We start from the raw sequence: 25,837 nt of genomic DNA, 5'->3' as shown, positions 1-25,837 counted from the left end.
ACCACCTGTTCGCACCTGTAACAAATAATGTTGTTATCTTTGATGTTTTTCACTACTGTTATTGCTCCCTGCTCATTGTCCTAACGCTACTTGACCGGGTGAACCCCGTTAAATTGGTTCATTATATGTTTACCATGCCTGCCCCTTCCCCCACGAGACCTCCCTTGGACGGGAATTGATATTAGCATTGGGCATTATCGTTATCCTAATATTGACTCACGGTTCGGAGCATCGCCGCCAGGCCGCCTCGCAGGCCCCCCAGGCGTTGATGCCACTGTTCTGGTTGTTGGACTATAGGGTGATCATCCCTCTGTTTGAGGGAGGGATGCGGGAGGGGGAGGGGGGAATGGGGTTATATGTTAAAAAAAGCTTGGTGTTCGCAGAGAAGGTCGAGTCCGAAGCACTACAGTCCCGTCGGCGATACAGATCTGCCCGCACTGGGCGCCGACCATGGGGGGCACATTTCTATCTACCCGTATTCCTTGATGGCTGCCCTTGGAGGGTTGAGTGAGGAAACTTTGACATTTATGAGCTGGAACGTACGGGGTCTGGGTAATTACAAGAAAATTAGGCTATTACAACTTCAGGCCGAGCGTCATGGGGCTAAAATCCTGTTCCTTCAGGAGACGCATGCATGCACAGAGTATTGTGACAAATTCGCTAAAACATGGGGCCCACAAAGGTACTTCACCACCTAGTCTACCCAGAGCCGCGGGGTCATGACCCTTATCCACAGGAGCCTTAGATTTGTCCCCACTGCTACGATAATTGATCCCCTGGGCAGGTACGTGCTTCTCCATGGCACCCTACAAAATAGGGAAGTTATCCTGCTAAATATATATGGTCCCAACATTGACGACCCTGACTTTTACACACATCTTATAACTCTGCTGGATGGCTTCCCTCCGATACCGATTCTCTGGGGAGGCGATTTCAATACGATATTCGACGTGGATCTTGATAGATCTGGCTCCAGACCCCGTCAACTCTCCAGAGCTGCATACACCACACTTTCCTCCCTTCCTCGCTTGGCCCTGTTTGACGCGGTTCCTCTACCCCAACTCCCGCTCTTATTCCTTCTATTCCTCGGTTCACGACTCCTTTTCCCGGATTGATAGATGGTTGTTATCCGACGATCTTATGAAAACCGTGTCTGGTATGGCAATCCTTCCTAGGACTTTATCGTATCACTCCCCAGTGACTGTCACCCTATGTTGGGGTCTAGACCGAGACCAAACCAGATACTGGAGAATGAAACCACTTTCTCTCCTTGATTCGGTCTTTAGCTCGGAGATGGGGTCGGCGATCGAGGAATTCTTCGAGATCAACACCAACTCCGTGTCTTCACAGGCCACCCTATGGGAGTCCTTTAAGGTCTATATCAGAGGCATTGCCCTTTCCAAGAAAAATGGTATCCTCAAAACTATCCGTAGGGAAATCGCTGGAAGCGAGGCCACATTATCTGCGCTGGAGGCCCAGTACGCCCTAGACCCAACCCCGGAAATCCTTGCGTTAATTGGCACGGAATTGGACACCTTCCGCTCGCTCGCAGACCGCGAGCTGAGGTTTCTTGATAACCCCGGTCGGGCAAGGAGATATGGTGAGGGTGAACGTCCTAGCCACCTCCTAGCTAGACTTCTCCGCCGTGAGTTTGGTGCCCCACCTATTCCCGGAATTGAGAGACCTGACGGGTCCCTGGCCACCTCCCCTGGTGATGTCAATACCAAATTCCTTTCCTTCTATCAATCCCTATATGCACATTCAGACAACGCCACTACGGCGGAAATAGATGCTTACCTCGATAAACTCCCCCTCTCGGCCCTCTCTCCCGATACCATCGGGTCCCTTTGAAACCCACTCACCCCTGAGGAGTTCTCGGAGGCCATAGACTCCCTATCTTCGGGCAAATCCCCAGGCTCGGATGGTATACCAATCGAGATTTATAAGCACTTCAAATCACTCCTACTCCCTCATCTGGCAGCACTCTGGGAGGAGTCGGTGGAGGCAGGTCAGTTCCCCCCCTCACTCCGTGAAGCCACTATTACAGTCCTGCTAAAACCTAATAAATCCTCCACTCAATGCGGCTCTTACCGTCCGCTTTCATTGATCAACTGTGATGTCAAGATTTATGCCAAGTCACTCGCTCTACGGCTTATGCCCTTCATGCCACATATCATTCATCCGGACCAGTCGGGATTCATCCCGAGCCGCTCTACCTCCTTGAATTTGCGACGCCTTTTCAACATCATAAGTAGAGTAAGCCCAGGTGTACACGCGGTGGCCGCGACTCTTGATATGCAAAAGGCCTTTGATTCGGTCTCGTGGAGCTATCTCTGGCGGGTACTTGACAAATGCAAATTTGGCCCCACCTTTGTCTCCTGGGTCAGGCTACTGTACTCCAACCCCGTGGCCAGAGTCCGTACCGAGGGCCGTTGTTCCCCCCTTTTTCACATTGCCAGGGGAACTAGACAGGGTTGCCCCTTCTCACCCTTAATCTTCGCGGTGGCAATGGAGCCGTTTGTTAACATGCTTCGCCAGAACCATTCGCATAGGGGGTTGCGTACAGCTGGCTCCTCAAATATAGTCTCTCTATATGCTGACGATGCTCTCCTCTATATTGGTTCCCCCGAAGTTAACCTGGCCCCAATACTGGAAGATATTGCTCTATTTGGACGTATCTCTGACCTCACGGTGAACTGTTCCAAATCAACCCTCGTTCCGCTCACTCCCAGTACACTCCCACCTCCCGATACCATGGGATTCGCATGGGCCCAATCTAAATTTACTTATTTAGGCGTAGTGGTGTCCAGGCACACCGAACAGTCATACCTTGCAAATCTTACTATAAAAATACAGGGCTGGAACAAACTTCCGATCTCACTGGCGGGCAGGATAGGGGTACTGAAGATGGTGGTACTTCCCCAACTACTGTATAGATTTGCCAATATTCCGCATTGGCCGGGAGCTGATTTTTTTCAGGCGCTGACACGCACCCTAAACACCTTCCTCTGGCACTCGGGCGCAGTCCGCCTTAAACTCAAGACCCTCTCCGCCCCCATGGAAGCTGGTGGCTTTGGGGCACCAGACTTCCTTAGGTACTGGCTGGCGGCACAACTCCAACATACTGCACACTGGTTCAATACTCTGGACCCCCCTCCCCACGTCAGGCTAGAGAGACTATCAGTCAGTGACCGTGAAATTCGATCTCTCGTGATCACACCTATGCCAGTGATATCGGACTCACTGGACCCAGCGGCATGCACATCCCTGGCCTTATCCAAATCTTGGCAAATACTGGGCACCACCCATCCCTTCCACGGTAACCTCCCAATTTGGAATTTCCTCCCGGAAGTCCCACGAGTCCCACCCTCTGTAGTTCGTTCTTGGGCCGAGGCGGGTTTTGAATTGCTGCGTGACATATTCGAACAGGGTAACTTCTTTGAGTGGCCTGACCTCCCGGCTTCCCTCAGACGGAGACCCTCCGTTTGGCTCCAATATTCGTCCCTCCGTAGAGTACTCAAGCACAAGTACCCATGCTTCCCAGCACTGCCTCCCGATGAACCTGCAATCACCGAACTAACCTCGCCCATCCCCTTGAGGGGCAAAATCTCGAGACTATACACTCTGCTTCAAACCAGATTGCCCCCTACATTCCCCAAACTGCGGCGCTCCTGGGAGACTGACCTCGGCCTCGAGGTGACCGATGAGCGCTGGGCCCATATGTGTTCACGTATCCAGGGTGTCTCCTTCAACTCCCGATTCAAATTAATTCAATTTAAGGTGCTTCACAGGTACCACTATACCCCGACCAGGCTACATCGCATCTCGGGCGACTCCTCCCCTAAGTGCCCTAGGTGTGGATGTGATGATGCTAATTATATCCACATGATATGGTCTTGTCCCCGACTTGCTCAATTCTGGACCTCAGTATGCTCTACTATGTCGTCTATCCTTGAATCCCCCATTCCCATATCCCCGATGAAATGCCTGTTTCATGATTTCCCCGAGCTCCACCGTGACTCCAGAAAACTTGCTGGCCTCTGTATGTTACTTGCTGTGCGCACAATTCTGCTTTGCTGGCTTAGACCTACCAACCCTACTCATGCACAGTGGCTCAGGGCAGTGATGTGGGCCTCCGACACAGAAGAGTCCTGGGCGATACAGCAGCCCGCCCACTCCAGACCTAGAGATATCTAGCTGAAGTTTTGCTCATTTATGTCTCCCACTGACTCCGACTCGGATCCTGTATCCCCAGCCCCCTCACCTAGTTCATCCCTAGGCGGTCCTTGAATTCTTTCTTTTCCCATCTGTTTATGTTCCGACTCCCCATGTGTCCCCCCATGTGCATATGTTGATTCTTTTTTCCTTTATGTGCTTCGTTTAAACGAACTATGTGTATTTGTACCGATTGAACTGCTTTGATTTCATATGCCTTATTGTTGCTCACCTGTACCTGTGTTACCAAGCTGAATAAATAAAAGTTTTAAAAAAAAATGTTCTTGTACTCTGCGGCTGGCTGGTGGGCATGTCTTGCATGTCTGCCTCAGAAATTAAGGTTAAAAAAAAAAAAGAGTTTTGATAAGCAGGAGCTAAAAGCAGCTCCTGGATATCCAGCATTAATCAATGACCAAGAACTACAATTGAGAAACCCGTAGCTAGTACACAGCGTTCTGCAAATCTAGCTTCAACATAAGATGTATCCACATCACTTTGTCCATTATTCATGACCCCTTAGGCCTTAAGTATCTTATATATGTATCCTAATGTTTATTTATAGATTGCCACTGATCCACAGAAATGCATCCACATAGGTGTATTTGTTCTGAATTAGTTGGCCAGCGGAGCCAAGCGTAGCTCCTGGTGTCAAGCTAACTAGGCTCTTCTAGGTGAAAAGCAGGAGCTACATAGCTCCCAGCTCACCTCGATTTCGAACCCTGGGAGTGTTTTCCATGATAAGGGAAACTTGGAAGGGTAGAAGTAGAAAAAAGGGGTAGTGAAAGGGTAGGCATTCTCTAAGGGACACTTGGAATGTGACCACCCCGTCTCTCCCTACTGCATAGGCCAAGGCCTAAGGTAGGCAGAAGCTGTGACGGTGGTCGACAGGGAGGTTCTGGGCAAAGCTTTTCGTCAGACGAAAGCACTGTCGAGAAGAAGAAATGTGTCAGTCGATCAATCACAATATTAATTTGAACAATAACAATAAGAAATAATGGCTGGAAGCCACGGGCTACGCAACATGCGACCGTCCAATTTGGTGGACAAACACAATTGCAGGGAGTCCGACGCACGAAGGAGCATAGTTACTACCGACGTCACACTAGGCATAGTATTACAGACCTGCCCTGTAGACGTCCCTTTTTTTCAACTTTTGAAAACAAGTGATGCAATACACTGCACGTACCACTAGATGGTGGCCTATGCAAAGCATGTGATTGTAAGCAGATCCACAAGCCTCAGAAGGGAATAGTTTCTTACCTGTAACTCCACTTCTCCAGCATTGGTATCTTTCATGGATTCACATGCTTAGAATATTCCCCGTCGACAGACTGGGAACCCTCGGTAAGCTTATAAAGCCGTTTCCCATAGGAAAACTTTTGACACTTTCGTGTCCTATCTACGTCGTTTTGGGCCGCGCATGCATTCCCCACTAGGACATAGCGGTATAAATGCCCCGCCCCCGCGGCGCCCTTCAGATTTCGACCCCTCCAAAGCAGAATGGGGTGAAACCAAGAACTACAAGACGATTGCATTTAGGGGAGGCCGGCGGGCGCATGTGAATCCATGAAAGATACCAATGCCGGAGAAATGGAGTTAACAGGTAAGAAACTATTCCCTTCTCCAGCATTGGATCTTTCATTGATTCACATGCTTAGAATAGAATGCACAGCAGTGATCCTGAAAAAGGAGGAGGTGTGAATGCAATCCGGCACCCTCCCAAGCCTGTGTATAGCGAACCACGCTTACATAAGATTCGAATTTAAAATGTGCCATAGTACCTGCACAGAGCAATACCCATATAAAGCTATAAATATACATATATATTTCCAAATAAGCATAGACCCTTCTTGAAAAAGGGCTAATCTTATTGAAATAGATGGCGCAAGACTGCTCTTCCCATTTGTGTTTCGTCCGCATGCTGTCTTTCGAGGCAGTAGTGGCGGGTAAATGTGTGAGGCACTGACCATGCTGCCGCCTGGCAAATGTCTGTCAGCGGTACTCCTGCCCACAACGCCGTCGACGACGAAGTCGCCCTGGTGGAATGAGCTCTCGGATGTCCTTGTAGCGGTTTTCCCGCTTTTGAATGACAGAAGGCAATCGCCGACGAGACCCATCGGGCCAGTCACTGCTTTGAAATTGCCTTCCCCTTTGCCGAAGGGCCATATGCAACAAAGAGTTGGTGTGTAGATCTAAGTTGCTGAGTTGGATGAAGGTCAAATTTTAGAGCTCTCTTGACAAGGTATGTAGGACCTTTTCTGCAGCCGATGAGGGGGTCGCGAAAAAGGTGGGCAGGATAATGGATGAGTGCTTATGATAAGTTGTAGGAAATTTTGGGATGAAACGAGGACTTGTTGACAGAATCACTTTGTCATTAAAAAATCTTAGGTACGGAGGGTCTATGACCAACGCTTGCAACTCCGAGATCCGTCTAGCTGATGTTATAGCTATTAGAAAGGCCACTTTCCATGACAAGAACTACATCGACGATGTGGCCATTGGCTCAAAGGGTGGTTTCATTAACCCTGCTAGCACTATATTCAGGCTCCACGTTGGTGGAAAACGTTTAACCGGAGGGAATGTCCGGAACAAACCTCTCATGAAGTGTTTCACTAACCTGTCGCTAAACAAGGGAGACGACTTCCTTCTTCTCGTGAACCCAGAGATGGCTGCCAGGTGAACCTTTAGTGATGAAAAGGATAATTCGCTTTTTGCTAGGTGTAGCAGATACGGCAGAAGCTGTTCCGGAGTAACCCTCAGAGGTTGCACTCCTGTCTGTCCTTGACACCACGCACAGAATCTTCTCCACTTACACCTGTAGGACTTGTTGGTGGAAGGGGCTCGCGCAGCTTGTAAGATCCTCCGACAGTCCGTGGAAATGTTCAAGGCACCAAATTCTGAAAAATCAGGAGCCTAGCTGTGAGATTGAGACTGTCTGGATTGTGGTGCCACACTGTTCCCTCGTCCCGGGACAGGAGGTTGGTAACCCTTGGGAACGTTATTGGATGATCCGCTGACAGGTGAAGCAGGTCGGAAAACCACGGCTGCCTCGGCCAACACGGTGCCACCAGGATGACCCGGCACCTGTACCTGCGAATCCACTGCAGAGTTCTCTGTATCAGAGGAAACGGAGGGAAGGCGTAGAGGAACTTGTCTGTCCACGGGAAGGAGAACGCTTCCCCCAGCGAACCTTCCTGTGGCCACCCGCTGGCATACATCTCGCACTTCTTGTTCCTCTTCGTAGCGAAGAGATCCAGCGGAGGCCGTCCCCATTTCTCGAAGACCTTCGACAAATGACCGCTGTCTATTTCCCACTTGTGAATCTGGTCCATATTTCTGCTGAGCGAGTCCGCCTGTTCGTTCCTTACTCCTGGAAGGTGATGAGCTACGATGGATATATCGTGCTTCAGAGCCCAGTGCCACACCTTCTGAGCCTAGATGGAAAGGGTTCTGGATCGTGTGCCGCCTTGCTTCCTCAAGTAAAACATCGCTGTGGTGTTGTGGACCCTCTGATGTGCGGCAGGAGCGCCCTCAGGGCCCAGCCCACTGCTCTCAGTTCCAGAACGTTGATGTGCAGGAGTGATTCCCTCTGAGACCAACGCCCTTGTGTTTGCAGAGTGCCCATGTGTGCCACCCAGCCTGTAAGGGACGCGTCCGTCACTATGGTTAACCGAAACTCCGGCTCCTGTAGGGGTACTCCTCTGGATAGATTAAGGAAGCTTTTCCACCACTGAAGAGCTAGTAGGAGCTCGTTGTCGTTGACGGTCACTTTGTCTGACCAGAGCCCTTGAGCCTGCGTCCAGCGGTTCGCCAGAAACTCTTGCACTGGCCTCATGAACAGGCAGCAGTTGCCCACCAGAGGAATGCAGGACGCCATAGCGCCCAGGATTGACGTATATTTTCTCACTGACAGTCTGGTATTGATTTTCAGCTGACCTGCCAATCGATTGAGTTTGGCGATCCTGTCGAGGGATGGCCTCACTAACCCTGACTGGGTCTCGAACTGTGCGGCCAGGAACACCAAGCTTCTCAATGGCGTTAACGAGGATTTCTCGAAGTTTATCGCAAACCCCAGCCGTTGTAAGAGGTTCATGGTGGCCTGCAAACTTTTGTGAGTCGACATAGGGGAGGACCCCCTCACCAACCAGTCATCGAGATACGGGTATACATGATGGCCTTGCCTTCTCAGCCAGGCTGCCACCGGGGCCAAACATTTTGTGAACGTTCTGGGAGAAGATTTCAGTCCAAAGGGAAGTACTGTGAACTGGTAGTGAGTCTACCCTACCACAAACCTTAGGAACTTCTTGTGTCGCCGAAACATCGGTATGTGGAAGTATGCGTCCTGCAGGTCCAGAGAGGCCAGAAAATCCCCTTCTTGAACTGACCGGATCACTTCTTGGGAGCGTGAGCATCTTGAACTTTATGCTTTTCAACGATTTGTTTAGATCGCGCAGGTCTAGGATGGGACGCCACTTTCCGTTTGGCTTTTTCACCACAAAGTATCGGGAATAAACCCCTTGATCGCTCTGTGACGACGGAACCAATTCTATAGCACCTTTTTGTAGCATAAGTGCTACTTCCTGCTGCAACACGCTCAGATGGGATTGAGCTACAAACGCCGGTGGAATGTGTGGAGGGTTGCTTTTGAATTGCAGGAAATGTCCGTATCTTACAGTGTCCAATACCCATCGATCTATTGTTATTTGCTCCCATTCGTTGATGTAGCATGATACCCTGCCTCCCAGAACGTTCCGATGCCCGTCATTGCTGGTCCTTGGTCTGCTTATCCCTTGGCGACGAGTAACCTGCTCTCTTCTTGGGGGCCTGGTAGTCCCAGCGACGTTTAGCCGCTTGAGAAGCCCGTCTGTATCCCAGAGAGGGGTATGCTGGCCTACTGAAGGATCTGTCCCTCGATGCTGAGAATCTGGAATTTCCCAATGCTCCCCTGAAGGGACGAAAAGACCGGAAACTTCGACCACTGTGGAGGGTCCTCAAGGAACACGCCATGTCCGAGTCCTCTTTCATGCCCTTCAGGGCTTTGTCTACCTTCTCGCCGAAGAGGAGGTCTCCTTCAAAAGGCATATCCAGTACCTTGTACTGCACCTCCGGTCGGAAGTTGGTGCATTTCAGCCATGCCTATCGTCGGAGAACCACACCGTTATTCACCTGCTTAAGCCCCGATTCCGCAAGGTCCACTGCGATGTTTATGGCATGATTGGCAGCCTCTTCACCTTCCCTGACCAGCAACATAGCCGCTCAGCCGGTGCCACATCTCGAGAATTGGAGTCAGGAGTTGGTTGGGAGGAAAGGCACTTGGGGGTAGAGTCTGGGGCCTTACATTTTTTCTCTAGACGACCCTTTATCGCTGGTTCCGACAAAGGGTGGCGCATGGTCTGCAATCCCTCCTTCCACACATGATCCAGGATGGGTACTGAAAACACCGACCTTCTCCTTTTTCCCCATGTGGTTGAAGAGAAAACAGTCCTTTTTCTCCTCTTCCTGGGCCAGCCCGAATTCTGTACATGCCCTGGCCATCATGGTGTGAAACGACCCGATATCGTCTGGGGGAGACGGCTGAGCTGGGCTTCTCGGGGTTTCCAATTCTGCTTCGGACTCCCAGGTTGGATCCCTGGAGGGGGAAAGGGAGACAACTGCTGAGGCTCTACTGTCCGAGTCCGAATCCATCAGCTCCCCTTCATCGCGGCGTGAAGCCGAGAGGTTTGCATCCGGCGGCACTGCTGCGGGAGTTGATGGCGGTGGCCGACGAGACGGGCCCGGGTCGTCGATGGCCGACCTAGCCGGAGTTGTTCGAGGTAGTCTGTCATCCAGTGTCTTCAGCAACGTTTGCAACGTGGATAAGACTTCCAGCGACAAAAGTGACTGGGGATTGAGCAGAGGGGTAGGACCCGGAATGCTCCCGGAGAGAGGCCTGGTAACCCCTTGTAACCCTAGGTCTGCAGGGCCAGATATTCTCACATCCTCGTCTCCCGAGGACACCGAGAAGGCCTCTTGCTGCAGAAGTGTCTCCGGCAAAACTGGGTCGTATACCTCTGGACGCCAGGCCTCTTGCGGGATCTCCGTCGACGAAGTGATAGTCGGCTCCATCGTCGTCGTCTGCGGTCCAGGAACGGTTAAGGCCAACTGCGTCAGCGGCAGAGAAGTAGTCGACGACTGCCCTACCGTCGACGACGGTGGTGGTCGTGCAGGCCTATGAGGCGTTCCCGCCTTTTCCGAACTCGACCTGCGTTTCTCTGCATCTCGACCCGAGGTCGATCTATGACGATCGCCCGAGGAGGATTTAGATTTTTCTTTTCTGTCTTTCTTCGTTGAAGATGAGGATGACGAGGCTTTCTTCGACGAAGAGTCCTTGGAATGGCCTCCCGATGATTCACTCTCTGCCGGTTGCGATTTCTTCACCGGGGGTTCCGACGATGTCGAGCGGCGCAGGGCCCCTGAAGATTTTGATGCTGAGGCCGCGCTGTGTGTGGAGCCCACCTCCAAAGGTGGGTATGCCCCCGCTCTGTCGTTTAACCATGCCACAAGTCTTCGACTCCGATCTTTAAGAGTCTTCTGGGAGTAGCCCTTACATATGTCGCACTTGTCTGCCGAATGATGAGGGTGTAGACAATATATGCAATCCATATGTCCGCCCCCTCGTACACCTTTTTCAACCCGCACGTAGCGCACGGGCCGAACAGCACTTTCCCTGACATCAGGAGAAACTGCAACAGCACAACCTAGACAAAATAGTAGACTACACGAGGTGCTCCCACTACTTTGGAGACGGTTGAAATCTGAAGGGTGCCGCGGGGGTGGGGCATTTATACCGCTACATCCTAGTGGGGGATGCGTGCGCGGCCCAAAAACCGTAGATAGGACACGAAAGTGTCGAACGTTTTCCTATGGGAAACGGCTTTATAAGCTTACCGAGGGTTCCCAGTCTGTCGACGGGGAATATTCTAAGCATGTGAATCCATGCAAGATCCAATGCTGGAGAAATATATATATATACACACACACAAACCCAGGGTATTCATCCCTACCCAATGGGGAGCCACCCCATTGAGACTAGGGAGGTAAGCCCACTAAGCAAGTCCTGCCCTAGAAGTTTGGTCAAGAGGGATCTCAGTGGGGTTGGAGGGGGGGGGCAGTACTCCCCTTTAGAGGTCTAGGAATCCTAGTGCTTCTTATGATCTCATCTAAAGCTTGTGTTCTCTGCCTATATGGGAGCTGAAGAGGTTGTCAAAGCGATAAACGCCTATTTATGTGTCTAACGTTAATGCTAATCCCCCAACTCAACTGTGCAGTCTTGTAAGCAACTGAACTTTGTCTCGCATTTTAGCAACCCATATAAATACCCTTGTATCGTCACCTGAAGGAGAAGAACAGCTGGAGAAGCGCAGAACAAGTGCTGCCTGGAGACGCGCCCAGGAGCGCTGACCAAGAGAGGTTCTCCACTCACATCTGGAGAGATGCTAAAAGAGGAAGAGAAATAGACACCGGCGACCCAAGAGGAGGCCAACACTGGAGGAAGGAGAGGAGGAGAGATTGTTGGAGAAATACAGAGAGAGTACCGGTGAACCCACGAGAAGGCGGATACCGGATCAGGCACAAGAAAGCACTGGCGACCCCACGAGAAGGCTCCTGCTGGAAGAAGCCAAAGAAAGAGGTACTGAGGGGCCACAGAGAAGGATGCCACTGGAGAACGACAGCGACCCAATGTGAGTTAGTGCCACCGACCCGCCCTGGAGAGAATACCGCAGAGCATCAGGCACGCGGTTTGGACATGAGAATGAGAGGTGGGCGGTCAAGCTCTGCAATTAACACAGGGAAATACATGAACTGGTGGAATGCAAATGGGGGTGAAGCTTATGAGAGTGATAGTCGGTAACCCCCTAAAACTAAGGTGAATATATAGATGAGACCAAGAGTATACCTGAAAAAAATACCAGAGCGAAGGTATAAACTAAGGGGCTAGAAGGATGGTAAAGGCTCAATGCGACCAAGCCAAGATACGGAAAACAAGGTGAGCCAAGAGGACCAAGAGAGAAGGTTGCAGACAGTATAACTACTGACTACAACCCTGACTTCTAAGTTTATACAGAACTGATAGGAAAACCAGCCCATGGTAAAAGACTTCAGAAGTGAATTGTGTTTTCAAGAACTGCCATAAAACTGAGTGACTCTTACGTGATACTGTTGGTAAAGGTCAAACACAGAACTGTGATGAACACTTGTTTTCAAGGAACATTTATTTTCAAGAATTGTTGAGTGAGAAGGATCAGCTACAAGATTCTAAGACTAGCAGGCATTTACTTTAATTATCATTTGTGTTTAGTAGAAGAGCCGGTTAGTTAGGTAAGGTTTCAGATTGAGGACAGACTTCTTTATGTTTGCAAGATATCCTAGGTTGTCTTAGGTTTGCCAGTTGTAGATAGGGAGCCTCACGATAGCAGTAGGGCCAGATTAGGCAGGTTGGGTTTCATTTAAGTTAATACACATCTTCTGTTTGAATCATGGCCAGTGGTCCGAATCCTATTTCTGGCATACCACAATATATAGACACCTCTACATGAGATTTCTGATACTGTGCCTATGATAATATTAGCTTAGCCCTGAACTCCTCTTGCTTCAGATTAGGACAATTTTCTATGAAAACACAACCAACAGTTTACGCAGTTACAGTTTCCTTTAAATTCCAAAGCTTCCTTGGCCCCAATTGCCTTGTAACACTGTTTGCAAGCTATTTGGATAACATACTCCAAAGAACCCATTCATGCATCGCGACCCTGAATATGTTATTCGCATCTAGTTCTGGTTCAAAGAATTTCTCCTTCATAAATCCGCAATTGCTTTAGGTGATTAGTTAATAAGACTGTTCATGTTGGGCATCCCCATGTGGGTTGTAATGATTATGCTGCACCTTCTATTATGCATATTAACAATTTACAGTAGACACATTTTCAAATTGAGATTTCTTTTTGCTGTACTTTCCACTAAATGATTTTTCTCCTTTTTACAGTCAACCAGTCTTAAACAATGCGAGGATCAAGACATCGCCCTTGAGTGTATAGAAGAGAAAGCTAATGGGGACATCAAGTCCTTGCCAAAGGCCGTTATCGCCCTTTCATGTGCCACCAACTCACAAAGAGTGGAGGGGGGTTGCTAGTTTTTCTGTCATAGTTGCTGCCCTTACAGGTCAAACAGAAAGCATAACCTGACAAGGGTGTATGTTTACAAATGGCAAAATATTGAGTCAATACCTACACCTAAGTATAACCACATTTAAAATTGTGCACATTGCTTTGCCATGTCCATTTAGTCAGTAATTGTAAAACATGCCCGATAATGTTCAATAGGTTCTATGATGTTTTCTCAAGGAAATTTGCTTGAAACCCATTTGCTCGATTATTTTACACATTTCACCGCACAAAAAAGCGGGGTTGACATGTATTTTGGTCAGGCCGAGGGCTGAGCGATATCGGAAGCCCTTTAGATGTTAGGCATGCTGACCTGTACATAATGAATTGCACTGCAATATATGAATTCAGTAAACCTATATTAGTAGTAATGAATAGAGTTCCCCATTCAGCTTGTAGTCTGGGCTGTGCACCAGACTTATCTATTGTTATGGAACACTCAGATGCATTACAATAACAATGGTCTGGACGTGTTCCAATTGCCTCTGTTTTGTTTTGATAAATAAGACTGAACGTTCCTGTTAGTAATAACAATATACCAAGAAACTACAATGTACTACAATGCTTCCGGGCAAAGCCAGATGTGAGGGAGAATGTAGACAATAGGCTAAAGGTAACTTGCCATTGTCCTTGTTTTAGAGATAATATGGCAACCTACTAGTGATGGGGGAGGCAGCACTCTGCTAAACGCTGATAATTAGGTGAGTTGTTATTGACAGGGGAGTCAGTACCCTGCTAATGAAGGGAGGAGACGGCTTAAGTAAAACAATGCTCCAATACAATAAAAAGGCCAGCTCCAGGAGGGGCAGAAGCACAGCTGTTTGAGGACCTGACGGAGCTAGACAAGATAGACCAGAGGCCATCCAGAAGCAGACTGGAACCCGGAAGCAGAATGCAACAATTTATGCAGAAGGGACTTTTCCTCCTTTTTTTCGGAGGGTGACCAGGTAGCCAGTTCAGGTTAGCAGGCAGTAGGTTAGCAGGGGAGAGGGGGAGAACAAGCAGAAGAAAAGAGAAAGATTTTGAGGTGCTTCCGGAACCCGAGATGGTTCTCCTCAAGTTTGAGGGAGGCAGGGAGGCTGTTCCAGAGGGAGGCACCAGTTGAAGAAAGAGATCTACCACCAACTCGTTGCTTGGCGAAGCAACTGACCCTGCGGGAGTTGGAGGCGGATGAGCAAAGAGCTCGAGAAGGAAGATGTTTAGAAAGAGAAAGTTGAAGGTATTGAGGCCCCAGGCTCCAGAAGGCCTTGTGAACGATGCAAAGGGTTTTTAATGTAATCCTCGCAGCCACTGGGAGCCAGTGCAGAGATTTCAGTCCTGGAGAGATACGATCCCTTGGTTTGAGGCCAAGGACAATTCTCGCAGTCCTGTTCTGGATGAGTTGCAAAGGGCGGAGAGTAAAAGCAGGCAGATTTAGAAAGAGGCTGTTACAATAGTCAAGCCTAGAGAGGACCAGTGCTCTGGAGACAGTGAACTTCTGGGGGAAGGTGAGAAAACGAAGAATACTTCCGAGGAGGTGCAGCAGGTAGTGTGACTTCTTAGAGATGTGAGGAGAGAAGGAGAGTGTGGAGTCGAAGATGACCAGAGGTTTTTTGCCTTGCAGGTGGGAGCAGGAAGAGGGCCAAGAGAGGCCGGCCAGAGAGCTACAGGGAAGGAGGGAGCGGGTGTGCCAATGAGGAGTATCTCAGGTCTTACTGGCATTAAGGCAGAGGTCATTGGCGGCACACCACTCCTGGATAGCAGATAGACAGTCAGAGATGAGGGTGGGGCGGGAGGCCGAGGGTCGCCACAAAATGACCCGAGTGTTGTCCGCATAGCACTGAAATTTGGGTCAGAGAGCGGCAATGCGGTGGGAAAGGAGTGCCAGATATTCGTTGAAAAGCCAGGTAGAGAGGTTAGACCCCTGGGGGACACCACAGGTAGAGAAAAAGATAGCAGAGAGGAAGGACCCAAGTTGGATGATGTTTGCACCATGGTTAATTCCAATTGACACTAAATCTTAAGGCACTTTTACCTATTTTGGCTGATTTTTGCTAAAAGAGTCTGGTGCGTTTGATAGCTGTTTTTTCCAATTGGATTTGTTATTTTTTAATTAATCTTGGATTATGCACACCACAAGACTCCAGGCATCCAGCCTCCAGCTCTCATCTCCCTACCCTCTGAGGACAGTAGTGAGTATGAGGGCGTGTTTGACCCATTCTTAATATCACATTGGGTAAGAGGTGAGCTATTGGAAGGGCAGTTAATTTCATGAGGTTGCCTAGTGAGATATAAGGAGGTAGACAGATACTTTTGAAGTGGCTATTATGCTTCTGAGATGACAATGATATCTGCTTATTTATTGAGAACCTTTTGCATATTAAGTGTGTTGTGTGTAGTGACAATAATTGTAGCAATGCTTTTTTATTACTTGTTTCTCATAATGACACAAATTACACTATACATGAGAATGTAGGAGCATTAATTGAGTGTTTATTATTGAGTAACAAGTCAGAAATGGTAGAAGCACAAATATGAAGTATGGAGTATCTATTTGAAGTACTGTATGTATATTGACATACTGTACATGATGCATGTTTTGATATGAAAAGGGCAAGTAGAAGGTTTGAGTGGTTACCATCAATAAAATATATGTGAAATTAGTAAATCGGTCCTGTGTGCATAAGTAAGGATAGCTGCCCACTGCTGAGGGTTGTTGCCTACTCTCTCTTCTGATTCACAGTGGCAGGCATTTGCTTTTCTCTACCTCTATTCCTGACACAGCCCCTACTGGGTGGGGGGTCTTTTTTTTTCATTGATTCGGCTGAAATTTTCAACCTTTCAACAGAACTTACTTAATATAATTCATTTTACAATTAAAACTTTTTTCTACAAACATTACAATTAATATTAAAATAAAGAAAAATAAAAACTGAAATTGAGAAGAAAACAGAAACATGAGTCACATATTTAAACTATTCCCTTCCAGGGCATTAATTACATTAAACTTGAGCAAATTTATGTCATCAAGATCATCAGTGTCTAAATTCAATACAGATAAAAAATTTGCTGTTGCATAGCCAATGGATTTTGAATGAATGTGATGAACATGCTGCCATAAATCCTTAGCATCCATACACATTGAGGAATGAAACAAACTTTTAAAATACTTGATGCGTAGGGATAATAGGTTAACACATTCACTAATGATATGTTCTAATGTTTCTATTGCTTTCCCACAAAATCTACACATATTTGTGATTTGATCTTGTGGATACCATCTTGTTGTGATTTCCCTGGTTTTCCATAAATTGAGTCTGAGGCGCAAAAGTTCTAAGTGATGCCACGGATTGGGAGACTTTAGAAGGTATTGTTCTGTTAATCCATAGGTTTTTATCATGAATGGATTTGCTATGAATGTTTTGTATGGACCACATGATTCTCTGGTGGAGATCCAATCATTTTGCCATAGTTTAGTTTTAGCACGATCAGGATTCTGTACAAGCAATTCCTCAGCACTTAAAAATTCCTGTGCCTTAGATCTCCAATTTTCCATAAATGTGTCAGTCGATGAATGCATATACTCAGACAATATTCTCAACAACCCACTAGCATTTTTTCCTGATAAACATTTTCTGTACAAGGCACATACTTTCCATTTATACCCGGCATTTAACACGATCAAACCAAGTTCATGTCTAATTAATGACATTGGCACAGAAGATGGCAGCTTCAGCAGAGTTCTCCAATGCCTAGCTTCCAGCATATTCCAAAATTTAGGTGGCCTCACTTTTTTTGTCTCGGCACCATACAGTAAAATAGGTGAGACTTTGTTTGTAGAAGACCAGCAATGGCTGGATAGTAAATTTACAGAATCTTCCATTTATAATTTGAGCTTGAGAAATAAGGGTGTTTACTTTCCTTTCTTTTTTTTTTTTTTACAAATCTCTTTATTAGTATGTCGTTAAAGTAAATCACAGAATAGTCAAATACAGAAAGGAATAGTTAACCAGAGAACACAAATCAAAACCTCATAATGAAATAACATATCAATAAGCAAAGGACATAATCAAATAATCCCCCCGACATACCAAGAAACTTTTCATTTATGTAAACAATAAAAGAGCAAAATACAACAGTTAATTAAAGTCATCCAAAATTGAACACGAGCGCACACACACACACACACACACACACACACACACACACACACACACACACACACACACACACACACACACACACACACACACACACACACACACACACACACACACACACACACACACACACACACACACACACACACACACACACACACACACACACACACACACACACACACACACACACACACACACACACACACACACACACACACACACACACACACTTCCCCACCCGATCTATGTAAAACTATATCTAAAATTATATCAATCCTATCAACCCAGAAATCTCGAACTCTAGAGCAATCCCAGAGAAGGTCTTACAATCTCTTTCAACACCTCGCCTTCTTTTTATGCCAGGAAAGGTACTCACGAATCTTCGGGTTTTATCCGGATGTTTGTAGAGTAGAGAGACGTCCCCCCAGGAGTCCAGGGACCGTGAGTAGTACTCTGTGCACCTAGGGGGCCACCCCCTGGGAAACCCTCGTGGGGAAGAAAACCCAGAAACAGACAGGTTCCGATTGTGTAGAATGGTAGTCCACAGGATCAATGAAGAAGTAGAATAGTAAGCTTGCTGTTCAATTGAAGACTGGATGCGGGATGCGAATAATCCAAGGTAAGGTGCTGGGGAGGAACCCAACAATACCAGGAGAAGTGAACTGACACTCGAGAGACGAGACTCCAGAGGTAGGAAAGAAGCAGAGAGAGGTAAGTAAAACAGAAGCTGTGAGCAGGGGAGTGGCAGACGCCGGAGCGGAGTAAAAGATGCCGAGTGGGGCTAGGAGCAGCTAACACGGCAAGCCGTGTGGAAAAGGAAACAGCGAACGGCCAAAGTTGGCAGACGCCGAGCTGAGGAAAGGCGCTGCGAGCAGCGAGTACGGCAAAAGGCCAGGGGCGGTAGAAGCCGAACTGAAGAAAGGAAAATGAAAATACGAGTGAAAGGACGGCTGGAGAGCACAGCACCAAGGGTTAGGGAGCAATGCATACACGGGAACGAGCAGCAACGCAGAGTGTGTTAGTGATTCAGTGTATAAGTAGGAGTGATCACGTGGAAACTGAGTGCGAGAACTAGACCTGCACTGTTAGGTAATGGAAACGTGATCCAACAGGCGCCATCTTGAATTCCACTGGGTGCGCCGATAATGGTGAATCTTCCAGTGTTTCCAAAGACTTCTAGGGGTGTTCCTAACAGTATGCCCTTCCCGTGGGGTGGAAGGTCCGGGTTTCCACGGTTGAGACCTGTGGAATCGGCGCACCAATGTAGGTGCATGAACTGCAGAAGCTGGTTCCCAAGTCCTGTCAGACGGTCCATAACCTTTCCAATCTAGGAGATATTGAAGAGTTCCCCGATGGTATCTGGAGTCCGCTATGGCCGATACTTCATATTCTTGTCCTTCAGAGGAGTCAATAGGCAAAGGTTTGTTTCTTTCTTGCCTTTGGAACCTGTCTGAAACATTGGCCTTTAGCTGAGAGACGTGGAAGACATTATGTATCCTAGACCAAGAAGGAGGTAACTGAAGGCGATATGCCACTTTCCCTACTGTTCCGGAAACCGTAAATGGACCAAAATACTTGGGGGACAGTTTAGTAGGTATCAGTCTTTTTGGGAGGTATCGAGAGGACAACCATACCAAATCCCCTTGATGGTAAGTGGGTTCTTGGGATCTTCGCTTGTCTGCTTGTTTTTTAGTCTTTTCTTGGTTTCCTTGAGAGCTGTACGGGCCAGGGCATGTCCAGACTGAATGTTGGCCACCAATTCTTCTACTGCAGGAGAGTTGGTAATTCTGGGAGGAGTGGTAGGGATTATTACAGGATGATATCCGCATGTACAGTAGAAGGGAGACATTTTGGTAGCAGATTGTTGAGAATTATTGTATGCTATTTCCGCATAGGGAAGGAAGTCGTCCCAGTTGTCTTCGTTTACGTTTCTCCTAAAAATAGTAATGAGGGCGTCATCTGCCCAGGCCGTTGCTTGAACTGTGTGATGTACGCCAGAATTTCCATTGTTCCTTGTTTCAGGTCTAAGAGGTTTTCTTGTGCAGAGACCACTAATTCTCTGCGTCCAAACATGGCCTGTAGGCTATTGGAGAACCAGGCTAGAGAGTCTAAGATTTGATTATTAGTGGTCACCAGGGGTGTGGCCCAAGCCAGAGCACTCCCTGATAGGTTGGATATCATGAAGCTGACCTTGGATCGGTCGTTAGGAAAAAAGGCCGGTTTCTATGTAGATTGTACCGTACAAGAGTCAATGAATTCTTTTAGCTTTTTGGGATTGCCGTCATATTTCCCCATAGGGAGGGGTCCTGGAGGCAGTTCGATTCTTGAGTGTACTACTTGGTGAAGCATGGTGTTTTCATTGCGCAAGGTTTGGATTTCGGTATTGAGATTTTGTACAGCTGCTACGAGCTGCTGTATCTGTTGCTCCATGGCGTTGCTATCTCTTACAATCTCTTTCAACACCTCGCCTTCTTTTTATGCCTGGAAAGGTACTCGCGAATCTTCGGGTTTTATCCGGATGTTTGTAGAGTAGAGAGACGTCCCCCCAGGAGTCCAGAGACCGTGAGTAGTACTCTGTGCACCTAGGGGGCCACCCCCTGGGAAACCCTCGTGGGGAAGAAAACCCAGAATCAGACAGGTTCCGATTGTGTAGAATGGTAGTCCACAGGATCAATGAAGAAGTAGAATAGTAAGCTTGCTGTTCAATTGAAGACTGGATGCGGGATACGAATAATCCAAGGTAAGGTGCTGGGGAGGAACCCAACAATACCAGGAGAAGTGAACTGACACTCGAGAGACGAGACTCCAGAGGTAGGAGAGGAGGAAAGAAGCAGAGAGAGGTAAGTAAAACAGAAGCTGTGAGCACGGGAGTGGCAGACGCCGGAGCGGAGTAAAAGATGCCGAGTGGGGCTAGGAGCAGCTAACACGGCAAGCCGTGTGGAAAAGGAAACAGCGAACGGCCAAAGTTGGCAGACGCCGAGCTGAGGAAAGGCGCTGCGAGCAGCGAGTACGGCAAAAGGCCAGGGGCGGTAGAAGCCGAACTGAAGAAAGGAAAATGAAAATACGAGTGAAAGGACGGCTGGAGAGCACAGCACCAAGGGTTAGGGAGCAATGCATACACGGGAACGAGTAGCAACGCAGTGTGTTAGTGATTCAGTGTATAAGTAGGAGTGATCACGTGGAAACTGAGTGCGAGAACTAGACCTGCACTGTTAGGTAATGGAAACGTGATCCAACAGGCGCCATCTTGAATTCCACTGGGTGCGCCAATGATGGTGAATCTTCCAGTGTTTCCAAAGACTTCTAGGGGTGTTCCTAACAGTAGGTGTATAAGGGTACCAACTTCCTTTCCACATCCCTAACATAGATTATCAGCTTGTAGCCCTAGTTTAAACATTTGAACTGGTGTCCAGTATACCTTACCCACCACTTTCTGCCTAATCAGACGCAAGTTCAAATCCGTACCCACATTGGCACTTACTCTAAGAATATCCTTCCATTCCCCGTCTGTAAAATATTTAGATCTGACCACACCAATCTCAATTTATCCCATTCCTCAACATGTTTATATTCCAATTGCATAAAATTCATATATGTACGTACTGAATACTCTTGGCCTGTAAGCAATTGACACAGTGTAGGTTTGGTTTCTAATGAAACACCAATCATTCTTTGCCTAAGACAAATCAGGTCGTCATATTTTTGTCTCTCTCGTTCATGCAACTCATATTTCCTCTGTATGTCTTCAAATGTCAAAAGATGATCACCATCTAACATATCACCTACTGTTAAAATCCCCTTCCGAACCCAAATCTGCCAAATCAAACATCTGTCGTTCAATTGTAAGACCTCATTATGCCAAAGAGAAGCATCTTTACTAAAACCATATGACTGGACATTCTCTCCAAACCACCCCCCGCAAGGTTTGCCTGGTTGCCACTATAGACTTCAACTTCAATCTATTAACCGACATATTGCCCATAGTATAAAGGCTATCCAAACGATAAGGACTGCAAATCCCTCTCTGCATGCGCAGCCAGATAGCACCTACAAAGTCATCAGTCGTATAATAATAAGTCCCCTTCTTAAGCAGAAACTTTCCTTTGTAAGGTCATTTCATAAGGGAGATCTCGATTATCGTTGTTAATATTTATACCAAGATAGATGTAACTTCTTACTACCTCAACTCTATTGTTGTCAATACGCCAAGCCATGGTACATTTGCGATGATTCCTTTAGCCAAATTGTACTATTTGGGTCTTCTTAACATTAATTGTGATTTGGTTATCATGGGCATACTTTTCCAAGGCTTGGAGCATGTTATTCAGGCCCATGGCCGATTTGGAAATTAAGAGGTCATCCGCGTAAAGCAGCCATCTTATGACCGGATTGCCCAATTTCGGTGAATCAGTTATACAGTTCAAAAACCCCATTCCTAAATCCGATATGAAAAAGTTAAAGAGGGCTGAAGCAAGTATACATCCCTGCTTCAGCCCTCTTGATGTCATGATTGGACCCGACAACAGGCCCTCTCTATCCAATCGGATTTGTATAGATGTTTCAGTATGGAATTCAATCAACCATTTTAGGATGTACCATGGGCAATCTTGAGTCACCAATTTACTAAACAAAAGTTCTCTTAAAACAGCATCGAAAGCGGGCGGAAATCAACAAATGAAATGTAAAGTGGTTGCTTTAGATGTTGATGTTTAGCTCTGATTGCATTTAGTATGATTAGATTGATGCTAGTACCAAGACCTGCCAAGAACCCAATTTGAAATGGATCGCTTATGTTTTTTTCAGAAAGCCAAGCATTGAAGTCTCCCAGGACCATGCGAGCAATAATCTTCCCTGGACAATCTAACAGAGCTATTGGTCTATATACACTCGGGTCTGCTCTGCTCCCTTTTTTAAACAATGGAATCAATATGGATTTATTCCATGAGGGTGGTATCTCGCCTCATTACTTGTGTGAAGATTTTACTTAAAATCGCAGCCCATTTTTCCGGATGTTCTTTTAATGTTTTGTTGTCCAGGCCATCTGGCCCAATAGCTCGGGACATGCTTAATTTTGTGATGTAATATAGCAAGTCTTCGTGTTAGTATTGTACTATATGAGGGCAATCACCTTTAGTAGAGAAAACCATGCCAGATAGCGGGGACTGATACATACTGATAGTATTCGCACCATTTGCGTTCAGAGGTGGAATTTATTTGGACTGAGGCCTGTCCTTTATATGTGGCTATATTCAGGAGACTCCATATATCAGCGGTTGATTTTCCCACAATTTTCTGAAGCATTTGCTCACTGTCTTGTTGGAAACAAAGCGATTTCCACCCCCTCTGCCAATTTTTATAGGCTGTTTCAAGTCTTTTTATTTTGAGGGCACTTTCACATATTGGCAGATGTTTTGCTGGTCTTATATGCCATCTTAGTTCAGTTTTCTTTTGCCTTGACTACCACATCAAACACATGCTGATGTTTATAGTTGTATATCCGAGATGCTGATTTCACTTGTACAAATTTTTGCATGCATGAAACATAACACTTTCCATCCCCATTCGTTAAAGCTACAAGACTCCCCTAGGGGAAGAGGAAAGGTGGAGGTGATAAGAATCACATCAGGGGAGATCCCCCCAACTCCCCACATTCCCACCCCTTAATACATACCTAAACCTAACCCCATATAAACGTGCAGCAAAATGTGTAAAAAAAACAAACAAATGGGCCTTTAACCAATGGGGCTGCAAACTAATGGGGTAGCACTGTTTAATATTGCTTTCCTGAGAACACACCAAATGAACTGTCAATAAAAAAGGAACCAAGAGAACAAATGCTTATGAAACCAATTTGCAAATGGAAACAACAAGAAGGGGTTTACCTGTCTCCCTTTGGTTTTCGTTTCTGTACTATTTTTCCTTTGGGCCGTCGCTCACTTCCCGAACAAGGGTTGCCACCAGGGCCCGTTACCCATATTGATTCAAGGCCTTTGGATGATTTCTTGAATGTAAATTCAACTGGCTCACCTTCTCTTAGGCTTCTAAAGCCTTCCATGTAAAGCTTGCTCTGTGAATAGAAAGAAATTACTGTCAATTAAGTTATAATACAAAGTGTGCTTTCATCCCAATCTCAATTATGAATAGCAACAATTTTTTCCGCCAAAGACGACAAATCGAGAATGATAAACAATGACTAATAAGTTCTATTGAAGCAATTAAAAAAAAATCCAAGGTATTGTTTGGTCCTATTGAAGACTAAAAGATGTGTCATAACGTATTATTAATGGAATTACATGTTGTACTTGTGTAACAGTTTTTGGCTGTGTAATTAGTGCATGGTCACTGTTGCACTTTCAGCTCCTGTGAAGCTATCAATAAGCCACAATTTAGATTCAACAAATCTAAAACCTAGTGCATTAACCAAACCCGCCACCATCTTGCCCACAGATTTCTCTTTCCATCATGCCTTGTTGCGGTCTTTATATTTGTAGTGCTGTTTTATTATTGGAGAGATCACACAATATCTTTCAGACAATCTGCTTGGTCTTCCATTGGTCAAGGAAAATTCATCTTGGGCCCGACTTATAGGAACTAGACAGATCAACCTACTTGGCTTTGGCTTACACATTGTTTTCCTCAGACTCTCCACGTGGTAGTATTGCTAACCAGTTAAGGCAAACTCTTTGGAAGGAGCGGAATGGATAAAAGCTATCACAAGCAATTTCAATAAACATATAATAAGGGAAGGTCTAAATGTATATCAAAATATATTACTTGAATATCAAGTTATATAAAGGAAAGTAATTACAATATAAGTAAGTTCATTTTCAGGCTACAGTTTCAGAAAGTGCAAACAAACAGTCACAAAAGTGTTCAAAGGTCTTAGTAATTCCAAGAGGCCCGTTGGAGAGACCCACAGGCCTTTGCAGTATTACATTGGTTCTTACAAGATACTGTGAGGAGGCAGAAATGAGAGCAGGACAAAAGTTTGTCATGTTTTCACAAGAACATATCTATTAAAAGAAAAAGGGTTTGAAAATGCTGCTCTCGCCCTATAATTATTGTAATTGTTCTTTTATAACGTGCTTAATACCGAAGACCAGTTTCTAAGCGTGAGGCCACGATTCGAACCTGTGTTGCTATGCGTCGTCTATGCTAAAGAGGAGTTTCCCTGCCTATAAACTAAAAACTAAGGATCTGTCTGTGTCAGGATGTCAATAACTGAAAAACTGTCCTTGTGCCCAAAACATCCAATCCGGACACTCACGCTATAAAGAAACGAAAATTTTATAAGGAAAAAATATCTTCAACTGGCCAAAATGTGTTCACAACTAAAATAAGTATAATTCCAACAAAAGTGTTCTTAAAGGTGGGGGCCTTTGGTTCCAGACTATGGATACCTTCCCCTGGATTCTCAATTGTAAGAAGAATAGTCACTAGTGTGAACAGTTCCTTGATATTTAGCTTGGACTCCCAGGATTCCTGTTTAGGCAACCAAGTCCTTAACAGTCTTTCTTCAATGCAGCTTTTTCCAGGGATCTGGACAGCAACGTCTTTCTTTAACATCAAACTTTCCAGGGTTCAATAAATAAACACCAATCTTTCCTTTACTTTTTCATGGGGCTTGCAAATTGCCTGATGTATTCTCCTGCCAGGACTCTTTCTGCAACTCCAACTGCTAGATGTACTCGCCTGTAAGGTCTTCACTTATGAGTTTCACTTGCCTGGTATACTCCCCTGCCAGGACTTTTATATTTATTTCAATGGCTTACTGTCTTGCTTGTCAGGATTTCTCACATACATTTAATTAGACCGTGTGTCTTTGGTTTACCCAGATCTTTCATATGCTTCTCAGTTTAATCAATATTGTAGGTATGGCCCTAGGCTGGATGTAGATATATCCTCTTGGCAGGGTTTCTTTAAGATGTGCCCCACAATCGCATGTCAGATATTCACAGTTCACTGGGGTTTGTTTAGCCTTTTGGTATACAAGTAAGCCTTTCACAAAGTTACAATGTTAAAATTGCTGTTGGTGCGGTTGCCAGAATGCCTTGGGGTCTCCACTAGCCTCGGGAAGACTTACTGGCATTCTCCAGCGTCTATGGTCGGGTTTCTGCTTCTTTTCTTTCCAGTGGCGGCTCCTCTGCTCCACCAAGCCAGTAGGTCCTGTTTCAGAGCTCTTGAACAGGAGCCAATGTCTTCTCCTTCACTGCATCTCTGAATAGTGTGCTTCTGAGGTTTAAATGTCCTGCGCACAGGTACTTCATTAAAACAACTAGA

The 25,837-nt window shown here is 46.4% G+C and overlaps 1 protein-coding gene across 2 annotated transcripts in view; it reads right to left on the bottom strand.

Annotated features, from left to right (window-relative positions):
- Nucleotides 1-25,837, bottom strand: part of LIN28B (lin-28 homolog B) — a 982,932-nt gene that overhangs the window by 240,164 nt on the left and 716,931 nt on the right. For both annotated transcript variants that reach the window (XM_069606591.1, XM_069606592.1), the window contains one exon: nt 23,440-23,624. In XM_069606591.1, coding sequence (XP_069462692.1) covers nt 23,440-23,624 — 185 coding nt within the window. The remainder of the gene's footprint in view (nt 1-23,439; nt 23,625-25,837) is intronic.

The sequence above is a fragment of the Ambystoma mexicanum genome, chromosome 4p, assembly GCF_040938575.1.
Source record: "Ambystoma mexicanum isolate Mex_15411 chromosome 4p, UKY_AmexF1_1, whole genome shotgun sequence".
NCBI classification, from domain to species: Eukaryota; Metazoa; Chordata; class Amphibia; order Caudata; family Ambystomatidae; genus Ambystoma; species Ambystoma mexicanum.
Note: the sequence above shows the minus strand (reverse complement) of the source record. Positions and strands in the feature narration are given on the sequence as shown.